The sequence below is a fragment of the Dysidea avara genome, chromosome 6 (genome assembly GCF_963678975.1).
Source record: "Dysidea avara chromosome 6, odDysAvar1.4, whole genome shotgun sequence".
In the NCBI taxonomy this organism is placed as follows: Eukaryota; Metazoa; Porifera; class Demospongiae; order Dictyoceratida; family Dysideidae; genus Dysidea; species Dysidea avara.
The window spans coordinates 12,054,933-12,078,254 of NC_089277.1; the positions used below are offsets into that span (position 1 = coordinate 12,054,933).

Here is a 23,322-nt window from a genome sequence, read left to right on the forward strand (position 1 = left end):
TTATGGTTTACACATGCTACCCATCTAAGTGATATACACCACTAAACATCACAAAACACTATAAGTATTTTTAATAACTGCATAATCTTATAAAAAAAATGAATAGAAAAAAATGTAAGCTATTATTTACTTGGTGACCAAGTCATACAATTTGTGAAACATTAAACAATTGTATTTGTTCCACATAACATAGTGTGTATGCATACAAAAAAATATATTTAAATATTTGTGTAATTATAAATCACAATTATAGTACATACACATGCATGCATATATCACATTAGGATCATTTCTGGTGTGAATACTCTCCATATTCCCTACACAAACAAAAACCATAACAACACAACATGCATGGTACTGACACTAACCAGATAACCTTCAGGATTGGCTTTTTTTTGTCTTGTCGAGATTTTTGTACTTGATCCAAGATGTGATCAATTTCTTGATCAGTAGAAAATGTAAACTTCCACGTCTTATCCCTTATCTTCTCTATATCATCATCATTATCTGGCCACTTAACTAATGACAACACTTCCAGTGTAGTGTTAGTATTACAAGTGTCAATTATAACAACAGCTTCTGGTTTCTCCATGTGGACTGGATTAAGGAAGAGATGTTGTAATGATGTGTTTAGTGACAACATGACACACACAGCATCACTGGCTGTCTTGTCTATGTAGCAACCAGAAATGTTCAGTCTTACTAAAGTGTTGTTGAATTGTAGACCAGTACAGATGGAGCATATTTGTGAAGATGACCACATATTACGTTTCATAGAGCTAGCATTTAACAAGTCAATAAAGTCAATACAGGTCAATGATTGATTACTTGCTATACATTTCTCAATACTCTGCTCTAATGTGATAGAGTCACCAACACACGATGGAGATGCAATAAACCTTGTTACTGTTTTGTTTGATGACAAGCCATCAAATATGTTAGTCAAATGATCACCATTTTTCACATCATGTATATATAATTCTGATAAGCTACTATTTTGACTCAAGATGTTACTAATCATTTTACTGTCATCATATGAATAAATACCAAACTCAAACTTCTTCAGTGATTTTGTATTACACAGTGCATTAGAGAAAGAATCTGAAGATTTCATAGACACTCCTTCAACATATGAACATGTAATGTATAAACACTCAAGAGACTTCAATGTGATAACAAGACATCCAAGACTGTCTAGATCATCTTTACTCATAGTACCATCTGATAACACAAGGTTAGTAATGGATAGATTGTATTTACAAATAGTATCACACATGATTTTAACACAACTTGGGGAGGAAACTGTAAATGTATTGATCTTCAGTGAATTGAAGTTTTGTTGACAGGTAAGAATTTTGTCCATTACTTTTATCCCTCTTTCTGATAGTTTAACATAATCACAATTGAAGGATATTATTTCAGTTAAAGTGTTACATAAATATTGACCCATCACCTCAATGTTAGTGTCAATTAGCCATAGACCAGTTACATTTAATTGTTTACATCCACATACAGAGAGGAAATAAGCAGCATAACGATACTCTAAATTTGATCTTAATGATAACTTGACATCATTCTTCTCATTGAACACCTGACCAAACTCACAACAAAGTATTTCATCTTGTGCCTCAAACAAGCAGTACAATATGGTGGTGAGTAATTCATCACTTCTATCTGATTGGATAAACTTTTGTCTTAGAATATTACCTAAAGGTCTCAACATCACTTTGGACATTAAACCAAACACAAAAGGGAACACATTTATCAAATAAGAACCCTCATGAAAGTGTTTGTCAGTTGTGTTTTCTACACTATTTGATTCCAATATTGACATGGCTGCTAAAAGTTCTTGTACTGCACGATGAATAAAACAGTAATAAATTTCTTTTTCAGCAAGTTCATTAGTAACATGTTCAACACTTAACAGTCCAAATACATCTGTGCTTGCAAACTGAAGTTGCTTCAGTTCATCTTCCACCTCCTCTCCATCAAACACTAGTGTTTTGTTGATTAACATTCTGAGAGCTATTGTACATAGTTTACTGAATAATGGGCTCAATTCTTCAGGTATATTATGTAAACTTTTAAATGTTTTATTCAAATTGTCAGGAACATTAGAACGAACACACAACAGTACAAACTTCTCATAAAGTTTTGATAAAGTTTCTGGTAATTGGTTACCACTTTTATCATATACAAAACACATTATGACCACAGTAATGGGAATATGAAAATGTTGACAAAGACACTCCCGAACTTTTAGAATCTCAAGTAAAGTCTGAAATGATGGTGGGTTGCCTTTAAAATATTCTCTGATGTACATTTCAACAGTTTGTGGAGTAAATCCCAGTATCTGGTAATAGTGATCTTGTACTGCCTCAGCTATATGATCAGAACAAGAGGGTCGAGAGGTTACTATGATGGTAGAACAAGTAAGTGCACTCTTTTCAAAGATGATGTCATGAAAGAAAGATTGTGATTGTAAGTGGTCAGGGAGCTCATCCCATCCATCTAGTATAAACACCAATCCCTTACCATTATTCTGCTGGGAATATTCCTTCATTTCAGGGCAATTTAGTTTGTCAAAGAGCTCACTTAACTTTGTAACTTTCTGGAAGCGACTATGACGAAGTGGTACCAAAAACAACAACTCATTTGTCAGTAATTTACCATCAGCCCATCGTTTGCAAATGTTAACAGTTATTGTAGTTTTACCAGCTCCAGGATCTCCCTCAATCAATATGATCTTTTGATGTCCAGCAGTTAATATATCATCAACAGTGACATAATCCATTTTGTCCTTAAATAGACCCATAACATGTTCTTCACGAAATCTATCTTCCAAATGTCTTGACTTTATTATAGCAACATCAAAGTATAGTACAGGTCCTCCCAGTTTAGACCACCTGGTAGGTTCCATTGGTCGGTTAAGATAACATGACTTCAAGTGATCTTTATACTGCTCCCAAATACCTATAGAATTTATGAATAGAAAATAAATTAGCAGGCTATAACACATGTCAATTAATACTGAATTAAGATGTTCCCGACACAATAGCGCAAGCCTAAATAAAGCATTGAATACAATAGGTGAAATATTTGCATATTATTGAAAAATTCCATAAAGTTTTTAAATGCCTGTTTCATAATGAAGGAAGGGATTAACAATAAAACCCGGACATCAGCTTATTCGCCTACTCAAGAGGAGTTGGACAATCTTTGTTTCGTTGCAGTAGACCCAGAGATACGGAGCTAATGGGTATTTGTTTTCGTCACATTGGAGCATTTGTACACAATCAATTTTCTTCACAAAGTTTGCCTTTGTATGTGATGAAGAAAGATGATAAAAAGACAAACTTACCAAGCAATCAATTACCCTATTCAGCAAACACGATGGTGAAAATTTCAGCTCCGTACATCAATCCGTTCTCAAGTTACAACTATTTTAGTAAGCACCTGTAATCAATTACCCTATTCATGGTAAACACGATGGTGAAAATTTCAGCTCCGTATGTCAATCCGTTCTTAATTTACAAACATTTTAGAAAGCGCCTATAATTTATTTTCCTATACTTGCTGTACAAATCAATTTTTCTGTTGTTGCTACTTTGTAGGCCTGTAACTCTGAAAGTTATTGGTATATGAGGCTGCCAGAGGGTACACGTGGCTAAGTACATTATAAATATGTAATAAAAAGGAATTTGAAAATGCACTACTGTGTCAGGTTTTCGCAGATCCAGTCACAAATTATCTAGCTAGCCACAACAGATATAAGGTACTGTCAACTAATACTACTTTTTTTACTTGAAATTGTTTCTACTGGCATGACATGGTGACATATTATTATGTGATAATAAATGTTTTTCATGAAAATCATTATCAAAACTTTTGGGATAAGCAGAATTCTAGTATAACACGGTAACAGGATTGGAAATGGAAAGTGGGAACAGGAATGAGGAACAGAAAGTATCTGATAAAGGTCATTGTGTGAGTATTTTACATCAAAATGCTTCTTCACAGCTTTGTTGAATCCTTCCGCTAAACAATCAAAACACTCTAATAGAGCAGTCACTTGTGGTAAAATACTCTAATAAAGCAGTTAAGAATGTTTTTATTAACTATCTCACCAGGGACTCACATTGAAAGTCAGTGAACTGATGGAGTATAGAGACTAGCTAAGTCATAAACACTGAAAGTTAGCCACTCCCTTAAAGCCATAAACAATTTGAAAGATTCAACCATTGTGGACATGAAGTTAAGAGCAATCTAATAAACTGACAGTGCTTGCTTAAGCCATCATTATTTTATCCTTGGTGCCTGTCACCGCCCACATCAATTATTAAGTACTCGCATCAATTTTTAATCATTTGATTATAGATCACAGATCACATAAATGCACTATTTCATGACAGAGGGAGGCATAGGATGACCGAGTATTAAGTAAATTTATTAGCTGTGCATATAAAGAGTAACTAAAGGATTGGAGACCTTCCACTCTTGCTCAACAGGGTGTATGGGTACACAGTATTTGCACTTTTCAAGATTGAAATACTCTAATAGAGCAGTCACATACTCAAATAACAAGAGTCAACTGTATAGTTAACTAGTATATTAAAAATTATAAATTTAAAAATGAAGTAGGGTTTCAAGCTATAAAAAGTAGTGAAACGAGATGAACAATGGTAGTTATTACAGCATAGCTCAGTGTTAAATCCCTACTTTGGCATGGTATAACAATTATTTTGTGTTCAATGCCAAAGTAGGGATTTCCCACTGAGCTATGCTGTAATAGTTACCATTGTTCATCTCTTGTTTCACTACTTTTTATAGCTTGAAACCCTACTTCATTTTTAAATTTATAATTTTTAATATACTAGTTTGTTTAGTTTTTTTGTTAAAGCATACAGCTAGCTATAAACATGTGACTGTTTTATTAGGGTGACTGCTGTATTTGAGTATCTCTAGTCAGCCTGCGAAGATGTGCTTGCTCCAAAAAGGGGTGTGGTCATCGTGGTTTTGATCAATTATTAGACTAGAGTATCTCAAATCAGCCTACAACTTGAGGGCGTGTGGTCACAAATACAGCTGGCGTAAAAGGGCGTGGTCATCGTGGTCTCGATTGATAGATCGATAATAAAGAATGGACGTGACCTTGTTACCTGTCGTGGAGTACTGGTACCTCCGTACAGCCGGGGGCCGTACAGTAGCATAGTCTAAGCGCCTTAAATAATTTTGTGGCGTCTATTATGCTGCTTAAAGAAAGTGTTGATATGGAAAATTAGCGCCTCAGTATGGTTTCGTTGGATGAAGAAGAAGACAAGTAGCCTGATTGAAGATAAAAGAAAAGACAAGGCGCACAGGGCGTACACTCGTCGGAACCCCAAAAGGCACATCCCAACAGTGAGTTTGTTGTTGTGGCATAAAATGGTGACTGTACGCTGCTTTGTTTGGGCTCTAGGCTTGCGACTGTGGTCAGTGAGTGAGTGAGTGAGTGAGACAAAATTTCGAGCTTTGACAATTTTTAAAAAATTCTATATCCGGCTGCCAGTAAGTGTTTTCTTGTTTTTAACACTACATTTGATGTTAGATGGACTAATATTATTCCGTAAAGGTGATTTTCGTCGTGTAAGAAGTTTCTAAGATGGTTTTTAAGGGCAGTATTTTTGGCGGCGCGCGTCACTTTTGATGCAAACCCTACTTAAACAGTACTACCATGTTGTTTGATAATCAATAATCACCTCCCACCGGCATCAGTTTTTGCTATACTAGGTGATGGGAAACAAGCAATATAATAATGAGAAGTTGCATCAACAACTTCAGAATACAAGTCACACATGATGAGGACATCTTGGAGTATGTAACACTGTCAAGCTGAGGTGGTTTCAATAGAGAGACTAAGGACAATATAAACAGTCGTGCATGGGAGGAGCTGCTTCAGCCTGTTAAGCAACTGCTAAATGGCCTACTTTATTCCACAGACTGGACTGGACTGGACTGGTGGACTGAGCTGGAAACAGCTTTTAAACAATAATCCAGGAATTATCATCTCTTGCAACACTGGAGACACCACTATCGAGCTACAACTGTGCTGCTGCTGGCTCTTTCTTACAAGTCATGACACTAGCGCATGCACTAATTAATTAGAATACACTTATGATACATGTGTACTAGCAGTGATACAGCGTGATAGAGGCTATTCTTGTAGTGTAGATGTTTTCCTTTGTTGCTTTAGCACTAGTGTTAGAGCTGTAGAGATGAGCCAGTAATTATTCTTGGCAGGTAGCTACTAAGGTGGCACCACCATGCAGGCAAGGTATGGGGCTATGCAAATAATCCAGGGGCAGATCCAGGAGGGGTTCCAAAGGTTCCATGGAACCCCCCTTTTGAAAAGCCTCTCTCACTCGAGATACTCTAATAGAGCAGTCAAATCGAGATACTCTAATAGAACAGTCACAGTAGTCTTTTGAGGAGCAGTGTAGCAAGCTATATATCTAGTTATAAATAAGGAAGGAAATATAGTTGGTGAGGTGGCAGCTATTGTCAGCAGGTGATGACCTTTTTTTTTTTTTTTTGGTCTTCAACTTATACAGCTAGGCTAGGGTCCGCAATCCGAAAAATCAACTTCTACAAATCAATCCCCCTACCATTGTGGGATGTTCATTGCAGTATCCCATTGCTTGATCAACCATGAAACCGGAGGCACGATTGTTGTCTTTCACAGAAATATTGTTTTCAGTATCTCGCAAGATGCAAAATTTATTTTTAAAATTTCGTGCTCCACACGAAGGACCGGATGAAACTTGCTACTTAGCCAAATTGTATCCAGAGTTGTTGTAGTTGAAAAGTATGCACAGAAATAAGTAAATGATTTGCTGGGTGCCCGGCACAGGGTTGCTTTCTTTGAAAAAAACAGACAAAGAGATACAAAGTTTCGAATTCAAACTGCCCTACCACCCAGGGCAAAAGAAGCCAACTCTTCCTCATAGTGTTTCGATATGGTTGGGTGCATAGTCTGTCTATGCTGTTAGTTTGGAAAAGATCTGAGACTTCTCACCATCTGGGTGACGAGTGTCAAAATTTTCTGCAACATCAAAGAATTGTGTCGCACTTTCTAGCCATTTCCAGCATTTCTGCAGCCACAACAATCATCAATCATAAACTAAACTATGGCAAAAGATGTCCCTGAACGTTTGGTAGCAGCGGTTGTCAATTATTATTTCATCCACAGCTTCCACGCCTCGCTCTAAGCTATGCATCAAAGGAGGCAGCAAAATCGTCCAAATTTGACTTCACCTCTCACGCTCCACAGCAGCTTCAAATCTTCACTAGATCACCCTACATCACCATTATGCTGCAAAACATCCAAAAACAAACCGAAAAAAGCACAAAATCTTTCATTTTTGATTCGAGCTGGGTGGAGCTGCTGGTATACTGCATCATATGAAATCACAGAAACACCAACTACTACTACTACTAAACGTTTTGATCCATCATTTATCATCATTCCAAGCAAAATTAAGTGACCACTGTGGCATCAGAAGTACTGGAAAGCACTTTGGTACCATTGAGAGAATCCTTGAAATGACGCACGAAAATTTTGACGTTCTTCACCCAGATGGTGAGAAGTCTCAGATCCTTTCCAGACTAACAGCATAGACAGACTATGCATCCAACCTTATCACATCACTATGAGGAAGAGTTGGCTTTTCTTGTCTTGGCTGGTAGGGCAGTTTGAATTCGAAAATTTGTGTTTCGTTTTCTGCTTTTTGAGAGAAAGCAACCCTGTGCCGGGAACCCAGTGAATCATTTGCTTATTACTGTGCGTACTTTTAAACTACATTAACTCTAGATAATATCTAGCTAAGCAGTAAGTTCTATCCTGTTCTTTGTGTGGAGCACGAAATTTAAAAAATAATTTTTGCATCTCACGAAATACTAAAATCGATATTTCTGTGAAGACAACAATCGTGCCTCCGGTTTCATGGTGGATCTAGCAATGGGATACCACAATGAACATCCCACAATGGCAGGGGGATCGATTTGTAAAAGTTGATTTTTCGGATTGTGTACCCTAGCTAGGCTGAAGTTGCAATTTCAAAGTGGAACCCCCCTTTTTAAAAGTCTGGATCCGCCCCTGTAATCTGGCTAATCACTACAACCCTAACGCTAGTGTTAAGTACTGAAGCAACAAAGGAAAACATATACGCTACAACAATGGCCTCTATCACGCTTTATCACTGTGTATCGTAAGTGTATTCTAATTGATTAGTGCATGCGCTAGTGTAATCTGACTTGTAAGGAAGAGCAGTACCAACATTTATAGCTCGATAGTGGTGTCTCCAGTGTTGTAAGAGATGGATAATTCCTGGATTATTGTTTAAAGCTGTTTCCAGCTCAGTCCACGTGTCCAGTCCGTGTATGCGTTAGTGTCATGGTCATGACTTGTAAGGAAGGGCCAGCAACAGCAGAGTTGTAGCTCAATAGTGGTGTCTCCAGTGTTGCAAGAGATGGATAATTCCTGGATTATTGTTTAAAGCTGTTTCCAGCTCAGTCCGCGAGTCCAGTCCACGAGTCCAGTCCAGTCCGCGAGTCCAGTCCAGTCCAGTCCGTGGAATAAAGTAGGCCCTGCTAAATATCCCATCATATAACTTCTTATCTAGAAACAGCAGAAGCAGTTTACAAAGATTGTAATAGGCACTGTCAGTTAACTACTAGAATACTTTGAGAATCTCTTCATGTTTTATGGTGGAATCTTTAAAATGTTTTTGGTTTAAGGAGTAGCTAACTTTCAATGTTGATAGCTAGTCTATAATATCTAATCTATGCCAGCTATATAGTCCATCTATTCACAAGCTTAGGTCCCTAGTGAGATAGTTAACCAAACATTCTTGACTGTTCTATTAGAGCATTTTTAATGCAAATGATTGCTCTACTAGAGTATTTTAAAGAGGGATCCAGCAATGCTACAAAGAAGCACATTGTGTTTCAAAATTCAACTTGTATATTGACATGACCTTTATCACCCATTTTCTGTTGGTCGTTCCCATTCCTGCATTCTATTCCTGTACCATTCCCGTTTTCCTAGAATTCTACTTATCCAAACTTTTGTTGTACCACTTAAGGTCATCTAAAAATCTCAATGTTTTATACTATTGGACGCTCTAGTGGTCTTGAAATTATTTTGTTTGCATGGTCAATAGTACCAAATGTTTGCTAATTTTCCCTTTCTTTTCATATGACAGGCAGTACCTATCAAGGTCAGCAGGTTACAAGTATATTTACAGAACTTTCTTATTTTTAAACCGGGTGCATACCCACAGCTGACCAGAGGCCAGCTGTGGGCGTGTACCTGATATTGTTTTCATAAAAACGTGTGTGTGTGTGTGTGTATGTGTGAGTGAGTGAGTGAGTGAGTGTGTGTGTGTGTGTGTGTGTGTGTGTATGTGTGAGTGAGTGAGTGAGTGAGTGTGTGTGTGTGTGTGTGTGTGTGTGTGTGTGTGTGTGTGTGTGTGTGTGTGTGTGTGTATGTGTGAGTGAGTGAGTGAGTGAGTGAGTGTGTGTGTGTGTGTGTGTGTGTGTGTGTGTGTGTGTATGTGTGTGTGTGTGTGTGTGTGAGTGAGTGAGTGTGTGTGTGTGTGTGTGTGTATGTGTGAGTGAGTGAGTGAGTGAGTGAGTGAGTGAGTGAGTGAGTGAGTGAGTGAGTGAGTGAGTGAGTGAGTGAGTGTGTGTGTGTGTGTGTGTGTGTGTGTGTGTGTGTGTGTGTGTGTGTGTGTGTGTGTGTGTGTGAGTGTGTGTACCTTTCTATCTATCTATGTTTCCTCCCACGTAAGCAAATCCAATTAACTATAAGCAAATCCAATTAACCATAAGCCAGCATATGAGAATTAATTACACACTTTGCACTTGGGTGGTTTCTTTTCACCAGTTTCAAATACAAGTATAACAACTCTCCACAAACTTTGTGAACAACCTTCCCATTGGTGTCTTCAGGTATTTAACCAGTGAAAAACACCGTAGCAGGCCTCTAGGCTACCAGGAAAAGCATATCTGTTCAACTTGAAAGTACATAAGCAAACAAAAATGAGGAGCAGCTTTGAAGAGAGAAGTTATGGAAAAACATTGTAGACAAATTATAATATAGGTGAAAAGGTACTTCCATGTTGTTTAAAGTGGCTTGTTCGAATAGCAGAACATAGCAACATAATTAGAGAATTACTTCATACATTCCAGCTTTAGGTATAAGAAGTAGCACAACATCACCTGTTGATAGTGTTATGGTAAGCATAGACTAAACATTTAACCTTTCTTGTTCATCTGTCTTTGATGTTCACAGTCTTTCAGCAGTAGCATAGACTGCCTTACATCATTGGATCTCTTAGAGAAACTATAGCACATTTGTGATAGGGCAAGCATATCATGGGCAGACTAATCACATACAAATGTGTAATTGTTTCTCTTTGCCTTATATGCAGTTTAACAAATATGTAACATTATAAGTTGTACACCATAAGGCAGGTACCACTTTTCTGTTAAACTTGTGTGGACACAACTTACCACCAACTTTCCTCTTTTTTACTGAAGGTTCTTGTGGTGAGCTGTCAATACATGTTGAAGAATTTCCTACAGGAAAAGATTTGATATCATACAGTACGGTAGTACTGTATATTATAGGGATCATGGAGATTTGGGTTTTCCTAGCCAAAAAAAAATCACCCAAAAACCAGTTTCACAACTCCATCCTGGCACCTTGGCAGAATTGGTTAGGTATAACCAAGCCCAAAAGTGCCTTCAGTACAATCCTAAAGGTTTCCAATAAATTGCTATGAAATTTAAAAAATATATTCAATGGAATTTTCTACTGACTAAATGCCTGCCTCCCTAAAGCCTTCTGGCAAGCGTAACTCAATTATGGCTAAGGCTATGGGCTTGATTTTTTCACTGTTCAACGTTGCTTTGTCCCAAGATGTGCCTTTTGGCACACCGCAGTATGTACAATGCACGCACCATGGACTTACCTTTGTCCTCCTTTGTGTCCCATTTCTTTTTGCTGACAGCCCAAGGTGTCAATTCGCGGTAGCACAATGCATGGCTTTCCTACAGTACATTTGTAAACGGGAATCGTCCATATTTTCCATAGTGACTGGATTGAATGCAGAGACAATTCTAATACTGTTCTTCATTTGTAATGCTGTGTGTAACAGGCTGAAAATAGCTGAAAATAGCATGCGTTCAGATGAAAGTATTGGCACCATCCTTTCTTTTGATACGGTATGCGTGGGTTCACCAGTCATAATAATGTTACAAAAAAAGTAAATGAACAAGTTTAATGAAAAATTAGGAATTTTAAGTTTGATGGGTCATAGAAAAAAATTTGGGAAAAAATAAGGGAGTCACCTACACCTGCAGATATACTAGTGAATATTTAATCCCTAAGTCAGTCTTGTAATCCCTACTTTTTTTTTCTATGATCCCTAATACTTAAAATTCCTAATTTTTCCTTAAACTTGTTATGTAGTGATTAGTTCACAAAAATACAGAACAAGGTGACTATACACTGCTGTTACATTAAGTACTTAAGTAATTGATAGTTGGGGCACACATTTAGATGAAAACAATAACCCTGGTGCTATATAAAACAAAATGTAAGGAAAAATTATTTCAATTATGGATCATAGAAATAAAGCAAGGGAGGTCACCTAAACATGCAGATATACTAGTGGACATTTAATCCCTAATTCAATCATGGATATAGACTGAAGTAGGGATAAAATGTCCACTAGTATATCTTCAGGTGTAGGCAACCTCTCTTGTTTCAATACTTTTACTTCTACTATCTCCAATCAAACTTTAAATTTTTCCTTATACTTGTAGCTATATACACTGTACCGTATAGCGGGTTATTTTCGAAGCAAATTTTGCACAAGAAGCAAAATCTGGATTTTGAAGGATTTTAATTTCAAAGAGTACACAATTTCAAAGTCTGGGTGGACTTCAAATAAATGGAAATTGTGTCTCAAATTAAGAGGATATACATGAATGTTTGCCAAAAAACTGACCCACTGATGGAATAATACCCATCGAGAGAAGTCACGAATGGAGTAAACTACCATAGATTCTAGAGCAGATGGCATCAATTCCCATTCTAGATCACCTGTTTTCTGGTTATTGGCACAGCATTGATACAGTTTATCCATTATCATCAGTAATACTGAGCTAAAACTCAAGGAATACACAATCGAATCACTAAAAGTTGGATCATTGCTTTCACTGTGACTTCTGGGGAATTTATTGTAGAAGAATAACTGGATATGGGAATTTATTTTTGAAGAGAAGGGCCTTTTTGAAACATTCGAAAATAAAAACCCTTCGAAAATTATGGTAAATTTTTGCTGATTGTACAGTCTACTAATTTGATGACTACCGGTATGTTCATTCTTTGGTGCTATAAACCAAAGGATGATCTTTCAGATCCCAAAGGATCCCAGCATGCCATCCACTGTTATAGTGTCAACAAACAATGAATTACGTGTAGTACTCGCTACCATATGAAAGAACAAAAAGAGTCGTGGATCTATACGAAGTAAGCCAACATCTAACACAATATACTAAACACACAATGTATCTGCTTTGTTTTCAGTACAGTCTCAAAATCCATGCAAAAATTGGCAAATACACTTATCACCATGACACTTTTGCTGCTAGTACATTCTTTATGAAAAACAAAGTCAGTTGATGGTGAACTGATTGATCCAGGTTCTATCTTAAGTCTGTAGATTGATTCAGTAGTGATTTATGTAAGCACTTGTAAATTATTTGCCATATTGTTGCAGTATACAAATTGATTTCTTTCTATTCCAAATGTCTAGTGCTACAACTCCAAAACTTTTCATCTAAAATTTGACAGCCACTCCTTTGTTACTATAGATAACAGAGAACAAGTAATGTACAAAAACAATTGGTTATTGTTCAGTTGGTCACATATAGCTAGTTTTACATCCATCTGGACATCTAAATATACCTAGCTACATACACATATGTGTACAGGTAGATGAACATGTAGTACATACAGGCTAGGCTGTTCAGTGGTCATATACTGTACATATACACAGTACCTGGTTCATGGCCAATTTCATTTCTTATATCTCTTGCAAGGTCTTTAAGAGGATCATAATCAAATTCCTCCATTACTGTTAGTAAAGTATAAAAATTTTCTTTATTTTTGATCCCATGATCTAAGAAGTGTTCATTCATTTCAGCTGGTGTTGATTTTGCCTTCACTTCCTCCTTGAGGTTACCATAAAATAGTCCAGCAACATCTAACCTTGTCCTGAACTTTACATCATTCAATGGCAGTGTTGTGATCAATTGTTCACTGTATTTCTTAATGAATTTATTCATCTACACAATTCAAAGTCAAATGAAATTATTAGACGGATTTGAAACCTCAACATTAAATATATTACCATTTACTCAACTACTGTACCATAGCAACACATACTGCACATACTACTAGTGATGCACCGATACCGATACTAGTATCGATATCGGCCCTATTTTGGCAGTATCGGACTTGTATTGGTAAATGCCCAATACCAACCGATACTTTAAATGACGTAATTTAATTACTTATCAAGATGGCAGCATACATAGCGCATTGAACAGAGTTGAGCAAAAGCTGATATAAGCCATGAATTCCTTAAAAGAAGCCAGCTACTAGCATTATTAGTACAGTGGAAACTGAAGTAAGCCATGAAATAAGATTCATTGAAGCCATAAATTTATCTTCACGCGTAATTGATACTGATGAGCCACAAATCCAGCAAACTGCAGTTGATGGGATTAGCAAATGAGTTTAGTAAGCTAAATCACTAGCTGTTTCTTGTGAGAAATGCCTGTGGGGCAAAGTATCGGTATCGGCCATTTCTGGCCTCAAATGTATCGGTATCGGATCGGTAGTGAAAAAGTGGTATTGGTGCATCACTACATACTACTTGAGTTATAAACCTCTTAAACTGATGTCACTGATAGTTTTCAACTACTTACAGTTGTATAATGAGCATCCAAATGTTTCATAGAAAGGTATCTTATATATTGAAGTAGTTATCCAAGTGATAAGAAGTAGTAAAACAAGAGATGAATGATGGTATTACAGCATAAGTCAATGGGAAAATCCCTACATTGCCATGTTACATTCAATGCCTAAGTAGGGATTTCTTACCAAGCTATGCTGTAATACCATCATCCATCTCCTGTTTCACTACTTTGCTTGGATTCATGCTTCATTAATACACTAGTTTGTTTGGTTTTATATAGCTATAAACGTGTGACTGTTCTATTAGGATAAATGACTGCTGTATTAGAGTATCTTGAGTCAGCCTTTGGGGTTGTGTCATTATTTCATATTTTCACTGTGCTAGCACAGCTAGACCAATTTTAATTACCCATGTTTTATTCCATAATAATTAGCTAAGCTTGTGTGACTATATTTGGGGTTTTGCAGATCCAGTCATGTACACTTACTGTCTCCTCTATCTTCTGCTATAAGCCTGGCCACTAAACAAACATTTGTCCAAAAGATTTCATACATGACATTCCTATGTGGCTGTCATGCAACTGCTACAAGACCTTTTATTGCATGGATGGTGAAATGATTACTCAATTTCCCAACATCCTTGCTGAACAGATATCTCCAACTTCCCAGTCTAGTAGGGTTTGAGTTCCTCAGAATCACAAGAATCACACAAGCCCTGCTGCAATACAAACTGTCTATTGCTGGAACCCTACTTCATTTTTAATATTAAACTAGTTAACATATGGTTATAGCATATTTAGCTATGATGTGCTGTACATGTGCACTGCAGTATATCATTATGATGCACTGCAGCATCATTCTATTGTGTCCCCTGTAAATGTAGAGCTTAGGAAGTCTCGTTATATCATGACTTGCTGAGATTACTGTAGGTGACGCAACATAGGTAACTGGAGTGGATGTATCACTTCGAGGGGTTGCTCAACATTTGTGAGAGGGATGCGTTCAACACTTGTGGGGTCTGCAGTGGGAGGTTTGACTAATGTCTGTGTATAGTACTGGTATCATATTGAGTACTGGTGTCAGATTGAGTATTTATTGGATTGGGTTCAAGTAGCAGTGTCAATGATATATGTGACATGAGTGATGCTGGTTAAGATGGATTCTTTAATGTCTTCTGCCTCGCAAACTTCCATTACTAGCTCTTCTTCCTGATTCAATATTTCAGAGTCCAAAGCGGAGATGAGTTCATCTTTCCTTTGATCACAAAGGTCACGTAATTCAGTAACGGAGGGCAAATCAGATTCTAATAATTTGTCACAACGATGCTCAATCACATCAGCAGCCTTCGAAAGGAGTTTCTTCAGATGTATCCGAAAGCCCTTGCGTGAGTTTGCGAGTTTCTTGAATTCTTCTATCTCTTACAGGTCATAAGAAACAAACAACGATTCTAACACAGGATATTGCTTGCCTTTTGTGGTACCGTTTAAGACAATGCCACAGTACCACAACTTCTAAGGGATTGATTTAATATTGTGCACTACTCCAGCTTGTTTCAGTACTTTTTATCGATGTGCTATGGTCTCTACTCTAGTTGAAAACTCCACATTTTTCTGTGTACTTGTTTGTTAACTTTTTTGTAAATTATTATTATGACTGGTGAACCCACGCATACTGCATCTGAAATGGTGCAGCGCGCCCCAATTATCGTCTGAAAAGTGAAGTATCCATTATGCTTTGTTGTCAGCTGTGTTCAACCTGTTACACAGCAGTACAAATCGAGAGCTGTTCAAAAAGCACCCCTGCAATCAAAACAGCCACTATGAAAAATATGGACGATTTCTGTTACGAAGGAAAGCCATCACGTGCTATCGCCAAATCAACACTTTTCGCTGTCAGCAAAGATGAATGGGACACAAAGGAGGACACTGGTAAGTCCATGAAGAATGCATTGTATGTACTGCAGTATGCAAAAGGCACCTCTCAGGCCGAAGCAACGTCAAACAGTGAAAAAACCAAGCCTGTAGCCTTAGCCATTATTAAGTTATGCTTATCTGGAGGCATCAGTCAGTCAGTCAGGCAGTCATTCAGTAGAAAATTGCATTAAATAAATTATTATTAAAATTCCATAGTAAGTGTTTCGTAGTAAGTGTTAAGTGTTCGTAGTAAGTGTTAACACTTACAATTCCATAGTAAGTGTTAAGTAAGTGAAAGCTAGTTTGGGCTTAGTTTTACCTAACCAATACTGCCTCATCATCATCAGGGAAAATTGAGGCTGGTTTTTGGGTGATGTTATTTCGTGGACCATGCCTACTCCTTTGTGGTTCCTACTATACAGTACCATCGTACTGTATGATTATGTACTCTTGCTGATAGTTTTAGGTTAATGTCTTCTTCCAGGATTGAATAGTCAATCAATTCTTATTAAGCCTCATTAGAACTAACGCTCAGATATGTTAGAGTCCCCCAACTAGCCACGGCCATTTTATTTTGTGACGTCATTCGGCATAAGGCTTATAGAGGTTATCCATTTGATGTCACACTAAATTTTTTACAGGTTACAATAGGGGTTATCCGTCTGACGTCACACTAAATATTTCCGCATAATTACAGGTTATCTTCGTGAATGCGTGAAGCAAGAGTGAATTACAAGCTGAAGAATGCTAGTGAAAATAAGAAAGCTGTAGAGCATTTGTTAGGTTATTCGTTGCTTAGTAATATTGCTTCGCAGCTGGAAGAAACAGGGCCATTAAACTTCAGCTGCTTGCTGGCTTGTACCGTTGAATTAACCCAGTCCCCTTTATTTCCACCCTTCAATTACCTTTAATATAAGTACTGTAACTCACTAGGTGTAGCAATTTCCCCGAAGTTTTTCTTCAATATTATTGTGAAAAATCGCAAAAAGTTTCATTTTCTCGCATGGGTCCCATTGACTTTTGTCTAAAAAACATGGTGTCTAGTAGTGATGTACACGTACAAAATTTTTGTCAGCGGTTAATTGCCTACCAATAATTGGCAATAATGGGTTAATTGGTTTGTTTGTATATTGGCAGACAAAATGCGAGTCAACAAGCCTGCTGGAAGGTTTAGGGTGGTACCAAAGTGACCATCAACATCTTGTCTAGCAGTAACAGTTATTACAATCACATTCTTTGAGGTTATGTTATGATGTTAACACTTATCAGCAGGGGTAATTTATGGTTTACCAAGTGGGTGAGCAAAAAACCGGTTTAAAGGTTTCTTCACCGGTTATTGGCTGACCTATGACCTAGACAACACCGGTTAATTGGACACCGGTGTACAGCACTAGTGTCTAGTAACCGTTACTAACTTTAAATGACGTAAATAGATAATCTCTATTACCTGCGTGAATGTGTGAGGCAAGAGTGAGTTACAAGCCGAAGAATGCTAGTAAAAATAAGAAAGCTGTGGTACATTTGTTACATATTTTGTTGATTAGCTATATGGCTTCGCAGCTGGAAGAAACACGGCCATTAAACTCCAGCTGCTCGTTGGCTTGTACTGCTAAGTAAACCCAGTCCTCTTTATTTTTGCTCTTCAATTGGCTAATATAAGTAACTCAATCAGTGTGACAATTTCCTCCAAGTTTTTCTTAAATTGCAGACTGAGGCTCCAAATCTCACGCCCTAGGTGCATGTAGGGCGTGATTCTCACGATTTGGCCTTCAATCTCCCACCCAACATTTGCATTCTCATGCCTACAATTAATCCTCATTCCCAAAATTTTCCGAGAAATTTCTAATACTGACTGCTTCACTCAACTGAAGCTTATTTTGAATTGTTCATGCCTTTTACATCAGTATAACGATGGTTTCTCCCCTCCCGAGGCTAAAAAGGTTGCGCCACATGCCAGGATATCCTGATACTTCAGCAGTCACGTGATCTCTCATTCAAAATTTCGTTTGCAGTAGGAGTTTTCAATGGCGATTGACTGATTCCTTTTAGACTGTACAAGTACACAAAAAATTTGGAATTTTCAACTAGAGTACGGACCATAGCACATCGATAAAAAGTAAGTTAGAGTAGTGCATGATATTAAATCACAGTAAGAAGTGTTATATCCCTACTGTGCATTTCCGTTATGGTATATCTTGAGCACAGTAGGGATATAACATTTCTTATTGTTTTATTGTGATTTAACATCATGCACTACTCCAACTTGTTTCAGTACTTTTTATCAATGTGCTATGGTCCATTCTCTAGTTAAAAATTCCAAATTTTTTCGTGTACTTGTTTGTTAACTTTTCTTTGTAAATAATTAATTTTTATTATGACTGGCAGTGTTGGGAGTAACGCGTTACATAAGTAATGCATTACGTAATACATGTATTATTACTTTAGTGGTAACTAAGTAATATAACGAAATACACTATAAAAACAGGTAATATAACTCAAGTTACTTTACTTACAAATGTAACGCGTTACCTAAGTAATATAGTTACTGTAACGAATCTAAAATTACATAATATTATTACTACAAGTAACAAAGTTACTAATCTCGTTAGTAATCCACTGAGTAATGCCTAGCCACAACGAAGTAATGAAGCCTACTGAATGAAGCTTATTCACCAGCTTCTTACTTATAACCAAGATTTGCACATTGTCCAACAACGCAATCGTGTCACGTGATAAGGTGGTAGTTTCACACGTGACAGCTTAAGGCTGTGGACACAAAGTAATATAATATGTAATATTATTACAGTTACTTTATTTTATGAGTAATATGTAACTGTAACTAAATAGTTCAGCTGCAAGTAATATGTAATTAGTTACTTGTAAAAGTAACTTGCCCAATACTGATGACTGGTGAACCCATGCATACCATATCTGAAATGGCGCTGCGCACCCCAGCTATACAAATTATCATCTGAAAAGTGAAGTATCCATTACGTTTGGTTGTCAGCTATGTTCAACCCGTTACACAGCATTTCGAATCAAGAACTTTACCGGAAGCACCTCTACAACCTACGCATACGAAAAGAAATTGTGCAACGCCCCAATTTTATTAATTATCGTCTGAAAAGTGAAGTATCCATTACGCTTTGCTGTCAGCTATGTTCAACCCATTATACAGCAATAAGAATCAAGGACTGTTTGAAAAGCACCTCTGCAATCAAAATAGCCACTATGAAAAATACAGACGATTTCCGTTTCGATGGGAAGCCATCACGTGCTCAAACCAAATCGACACCTTTCCCTGTCAGCAAAGATGAATGGGACACAAAGGAGGACACTGGTAAGTCCATGAAGAATGCATTGTACATACTGCGGTATGTCAAAGGCACCTGTCGGGCCGAAGCAACGTCGAACAGTGAAAAAATCAATCCCGTAGCCTTAGTTGTTATCGAGTTATGCCTGTCTGAAGGCATCAGTCGGTTACTTACTTAGTTAGTCAGTAGAAAATTCTGTCGAATAAAAATATTTTAAAATTCCGTAGCAACTTGTTGAAAGTGTTTCGGGTCAATCTGAAAGCTTGTTTGGGCTTAGTTTTACCTAACCAATACTGAATCATCGTCATCAGGGAAAATTGAGGCTGCTTTTTGGGTGATGTTATTTTGTGGGCCACACCTACTCCTTTGTCGTCCCTACTATACAGTTACTATCGTACTGTATGATATGGACAGCAAGCAGTGTACTGGAATTTGGAAAGTTCACTGAGAATCCAGGTGGGATATAAATTATGAAGTTCAGTGATTCTGTATATTTTTATTCCCGGGGTTTTGTTGCTGCAAAATAGTTACAACCTGTGTGGACATAATTAGAAGTTAGGTAGCTAGTTGAGCTGGCAAGACATCTCATAGATATGCAAGATTATTAGTGAAGCGTGTACTCCAGCGGATCACATGAGCCAGTCACGGTTGTCATGGAAATCGTAATGTAATGTACAGTAGCTAGCACACACACTTTGCAGTCATTAATATTTTACACTTGTAGCTAGTAGTACACAACTTCTCAATGGTGTGACTGTATGTGCAAACACTTTCAAATATAATTAGCACAAAAAGGCCATGCTATTATAATGTCATGATATCCTGAAGTGCTGGTATAACTGAATTGCATGCTTGCAGCTGAAGGACTACATCTCTATTGCTCACCTTTGTAAAAAGTCTCACTCCCAAGAGAGATCCAAGGTTGGAGCCTCTACAGTTGGCAAAATCGTGAAAAGTTACATTTTCTCGCATGGGTGCCATTGATTTTTGCCACAAAAACATGGTGTATAGTAATGTAACCATTACTAATTTAAAAAGACGTAAACGGATAACCTCTATAGCCTAAGCATGTGACATGTACACATATGTATGTATTCAGCGTTCTACTTCATGACATGATTAAGTTGATTTGTGAGTGTTAGTCTCGCATGCCAGATGGTTTGTGTGGGGGGCGGCAAATAAACCATCTGGTCGCTGTTGCACACTTTCCATGAACTCAGTGGAATGCAATTAGATTACATCACAGTATTGTTTTGCACCAAGGATGATGTAATAATTGTTCCAATCACCTTTTTGAGCAGACTAAGACGATAATTGTACTTGTAATGTCCTGGTGACATATTCAAAACATTGCTGAACATCTTCCTCTACAATTCCGCCGTTTCACAAATCCGTAGTGAACCATAATCGTTCTTATACCAACACTTACACTAAGAATTATTAATGTTTGTTTTGTCACAGAGTCCGCGAAGCAATCTGATTGGCTCTGCCAACATTCAGACAGTGGTTCTGGAAAGTGACCAGACGGTTTATTTGCCGCCCCCACACAAAACATAGATAATACACATAATAAAGGATTGGCAATGCGCATAGCAACTATTAAACAATCCTCGCTATGGTCACGTGACTTATTATGTAACTTAGGTGCGTCTATTGTCATAGATACGGCTACCCAACAGAATAAATGTTCCGCCTTATCGTTCACAGTGCTGTTATTTCACTATCCAGTAGTAGAGAGGAACTACTCATGTAACCAGTATCGATCGTAGTGAGCTATCAACCAGTGGATTTTGGGTGCAGCAGCAACTTGGTGAGTCGTGGAGTCTTACCGTTTCACATGAGAATCCTATCAAGGATTCAATGCGCTCCTGGTAGCCAACTACAGTACAGTAGGTCATAATAAGGATGGACTATGTAAACCAGGATTTACAGGGTAAGCCGATTGTATGCTCATTTAGGGCTTCAGCAGCAAATACCTTATGTATCCAGTGGCAATGTTTTTTTGTTTTTTTAATGGAGAGCTCAAGATGGATATTGTATGTATATTGGGAATTTGCTTCCCCGGTACCCATTGATGTTGCTGTGACAGCTCACCAGGTCCCCAACTGTATACAGCTAGAGCAATGTGTACAAAGTTTCTTGCTCAAGGAAACACTAAATTTGCGTGACCAGGAACCAAACCCGGAACCTTTCAATTACCAGGCTAGTGCTCTAACCACTTGGCAATGCTGCCTCACTGTCCTTGTCTCAACTTAGTGGAACTTTGGGTTCTGCAACCTCTCCTTGTGAGATCTAGTCCAAGGAAGATTCTGCACAAAACTCTATATTAATAGCTAGTGCCTGAGTGGTGCACAGGCATCGCAGTGCTGATGGCAATAGGTACAGCTGCCAGCTTAGGCTGTGTGTATGTGTATGTGGTGGAGGACAAGAGTTCAACACTCCACTAAGTTTTTGTCGTGTTGTTCACATGTGTGTCATATAGGGTCACCAATGTCAGGGATCAGTCACTCAGAAAATCCTCAAAATTCAGCTATCTTAATAATGCATGTGCTGTTGACAACTATTACTGTGTGTTATACCATGTAAAATGAACAACTAAATAGTGCAGTAAGTAAATTTCAATGGTGAGATTTCCTTTTATATCTGGGGCTAATTGTTTGTAGGAAACCATACCAAGGGGGCCATATTTACATGAAAGATCTCATGATAGCTGTTGTTTTAGGTATGTGGAAAGTATCTGAAAAAAGTAATTATTTGACAAATTTCTAAAGGTAGTGCTAAAAGCCGGAACGGAATGGATCGGGGCGCGCGCCAAGTTAATAAATCGTTTTTGCAGATTGTACGCCGTTTCTTACAATTACGTAGTGACTAGAATTGTGCTGAAGTTAGTTTTCTTCTACTTGTAGGCATGCTAGAAATCGCTCACTCGAAGTTTCTATTTAATGCCCACTGCACGAAAGCATTTTGCAATTACCTACACTGAAAAACTATCATTTAACCCACTACACTATTATTTTGTAAGCACTGTAAGCACATGATTCACAGCCACTAACATACACTGTGGTTAACTCTCGTAAATTATTGCCCATGCTGGCAGACTTCTGAAAACCATCCTCACTGTTACTAAAGAGTTGGATACGACTATAACATGAAAATACTACAGTAGTTTACCTTTAAGAATGATAAGGAAGCAATATTCTACATCAGGATTAAGCAGAATTTGATGGAATGGTAAGAGCCTCCCAAAAGTTGGCTCCGAGCGTGGCGCTTGGCCGGAATCTGGGTGGCCTGCGGATCAAGTCACGATGGGGTTGGTTTTTTTTTTCACCCCTTCTAGGTATTTGTCCCGTTTCACTTTAGCTCAAAGATTTTCGCTTAGGCTCCTAGGCTATGGGTAAACACCTCGAACAGGCTCTGCCTTCTGTGTACACCCTCCAGTGCCTAACTGGTAAAGTAGATAATAACAACAATAACAATAACAACAACAGCACAACATGCTACGTGGTGGGCATTAAATAGAAACTCCGAGAACGCGATTTCTAGCTTGCATATAAGTAGAAGGAAATGAACTCTAGCACAATTCTAGTCACTGTGTGGCAGTTGGAAACGATTCAAAATCCGTCTCAAACGATTTTTCTACTTGGCGCCCCCCCCCCCAATTGGTTCCGTTCCGGCTTTTAGCACTACCCATTTCTGAACTTTGATCAATAAAATTTCTCTGAGTGACAGACCTCTCGACCAACATCTCTATATTGTGTAATGTTCACGGATTTCAAGTGTTTGGTTAGAATTTCAATAATATAAATTTTTATCTAGGTTTTACTAGGATTTCACTTCTATTATTGCACAAAATGGAGTAGCCGACAGCCTCAATGGAGATGCAGGTGTGCTTTGCACAGATCAATCGATGGAACATCCATCAGTCAATTATCTAGCTAACTCCAAGCCATCCTGGAAGCCTACTAATTTTGTATGATTCCAGAGTTCAGAATTTAAGATTTCTTTATGAGATTGTGTGTGAGAGTCCCATGTCATTTGTGACTCTGAGGGTTGTGATGTTGCT

The 23,322-nt window shown here is 37.8% G+C and overlaps 1 protein-coding gene across 2 annotated transcripts in view; it reads right to left on the reverse strand.

Annotated features, from left to right (window-relative positions):
* LOC136258683 (NLR family CARD domain-containing protein 3-like) overlaps positions 1–23,322 on the reverse strand; it is a 26,627-nt gene continuing 3,305 nt past the window's right edge. For both annotated transcript variants that reach the window (XM_066052025.1, XM_066052024.1), the window contains 4 exons: positions 13,113–13,398; positions 10,555–10,620; positions 369–2,973; positions 1–317 (listed from right to left, as the gene is read on the reverse strand). In XM_066052025.1, the coding sequence (XP_065908097.1) occupies positions 287–317; positions 369–2,973; positions 10,555–10,620; positions 13,113–13,398 (2,988 nt within the window). In that variant the 3' untranslated portion in view covers positions 1–286. The remainder of the gene's footprint in view (positions 318–368; positions 2,974–10,554; positions 10,621–13,112; positions 13,399–23,322) is intronic.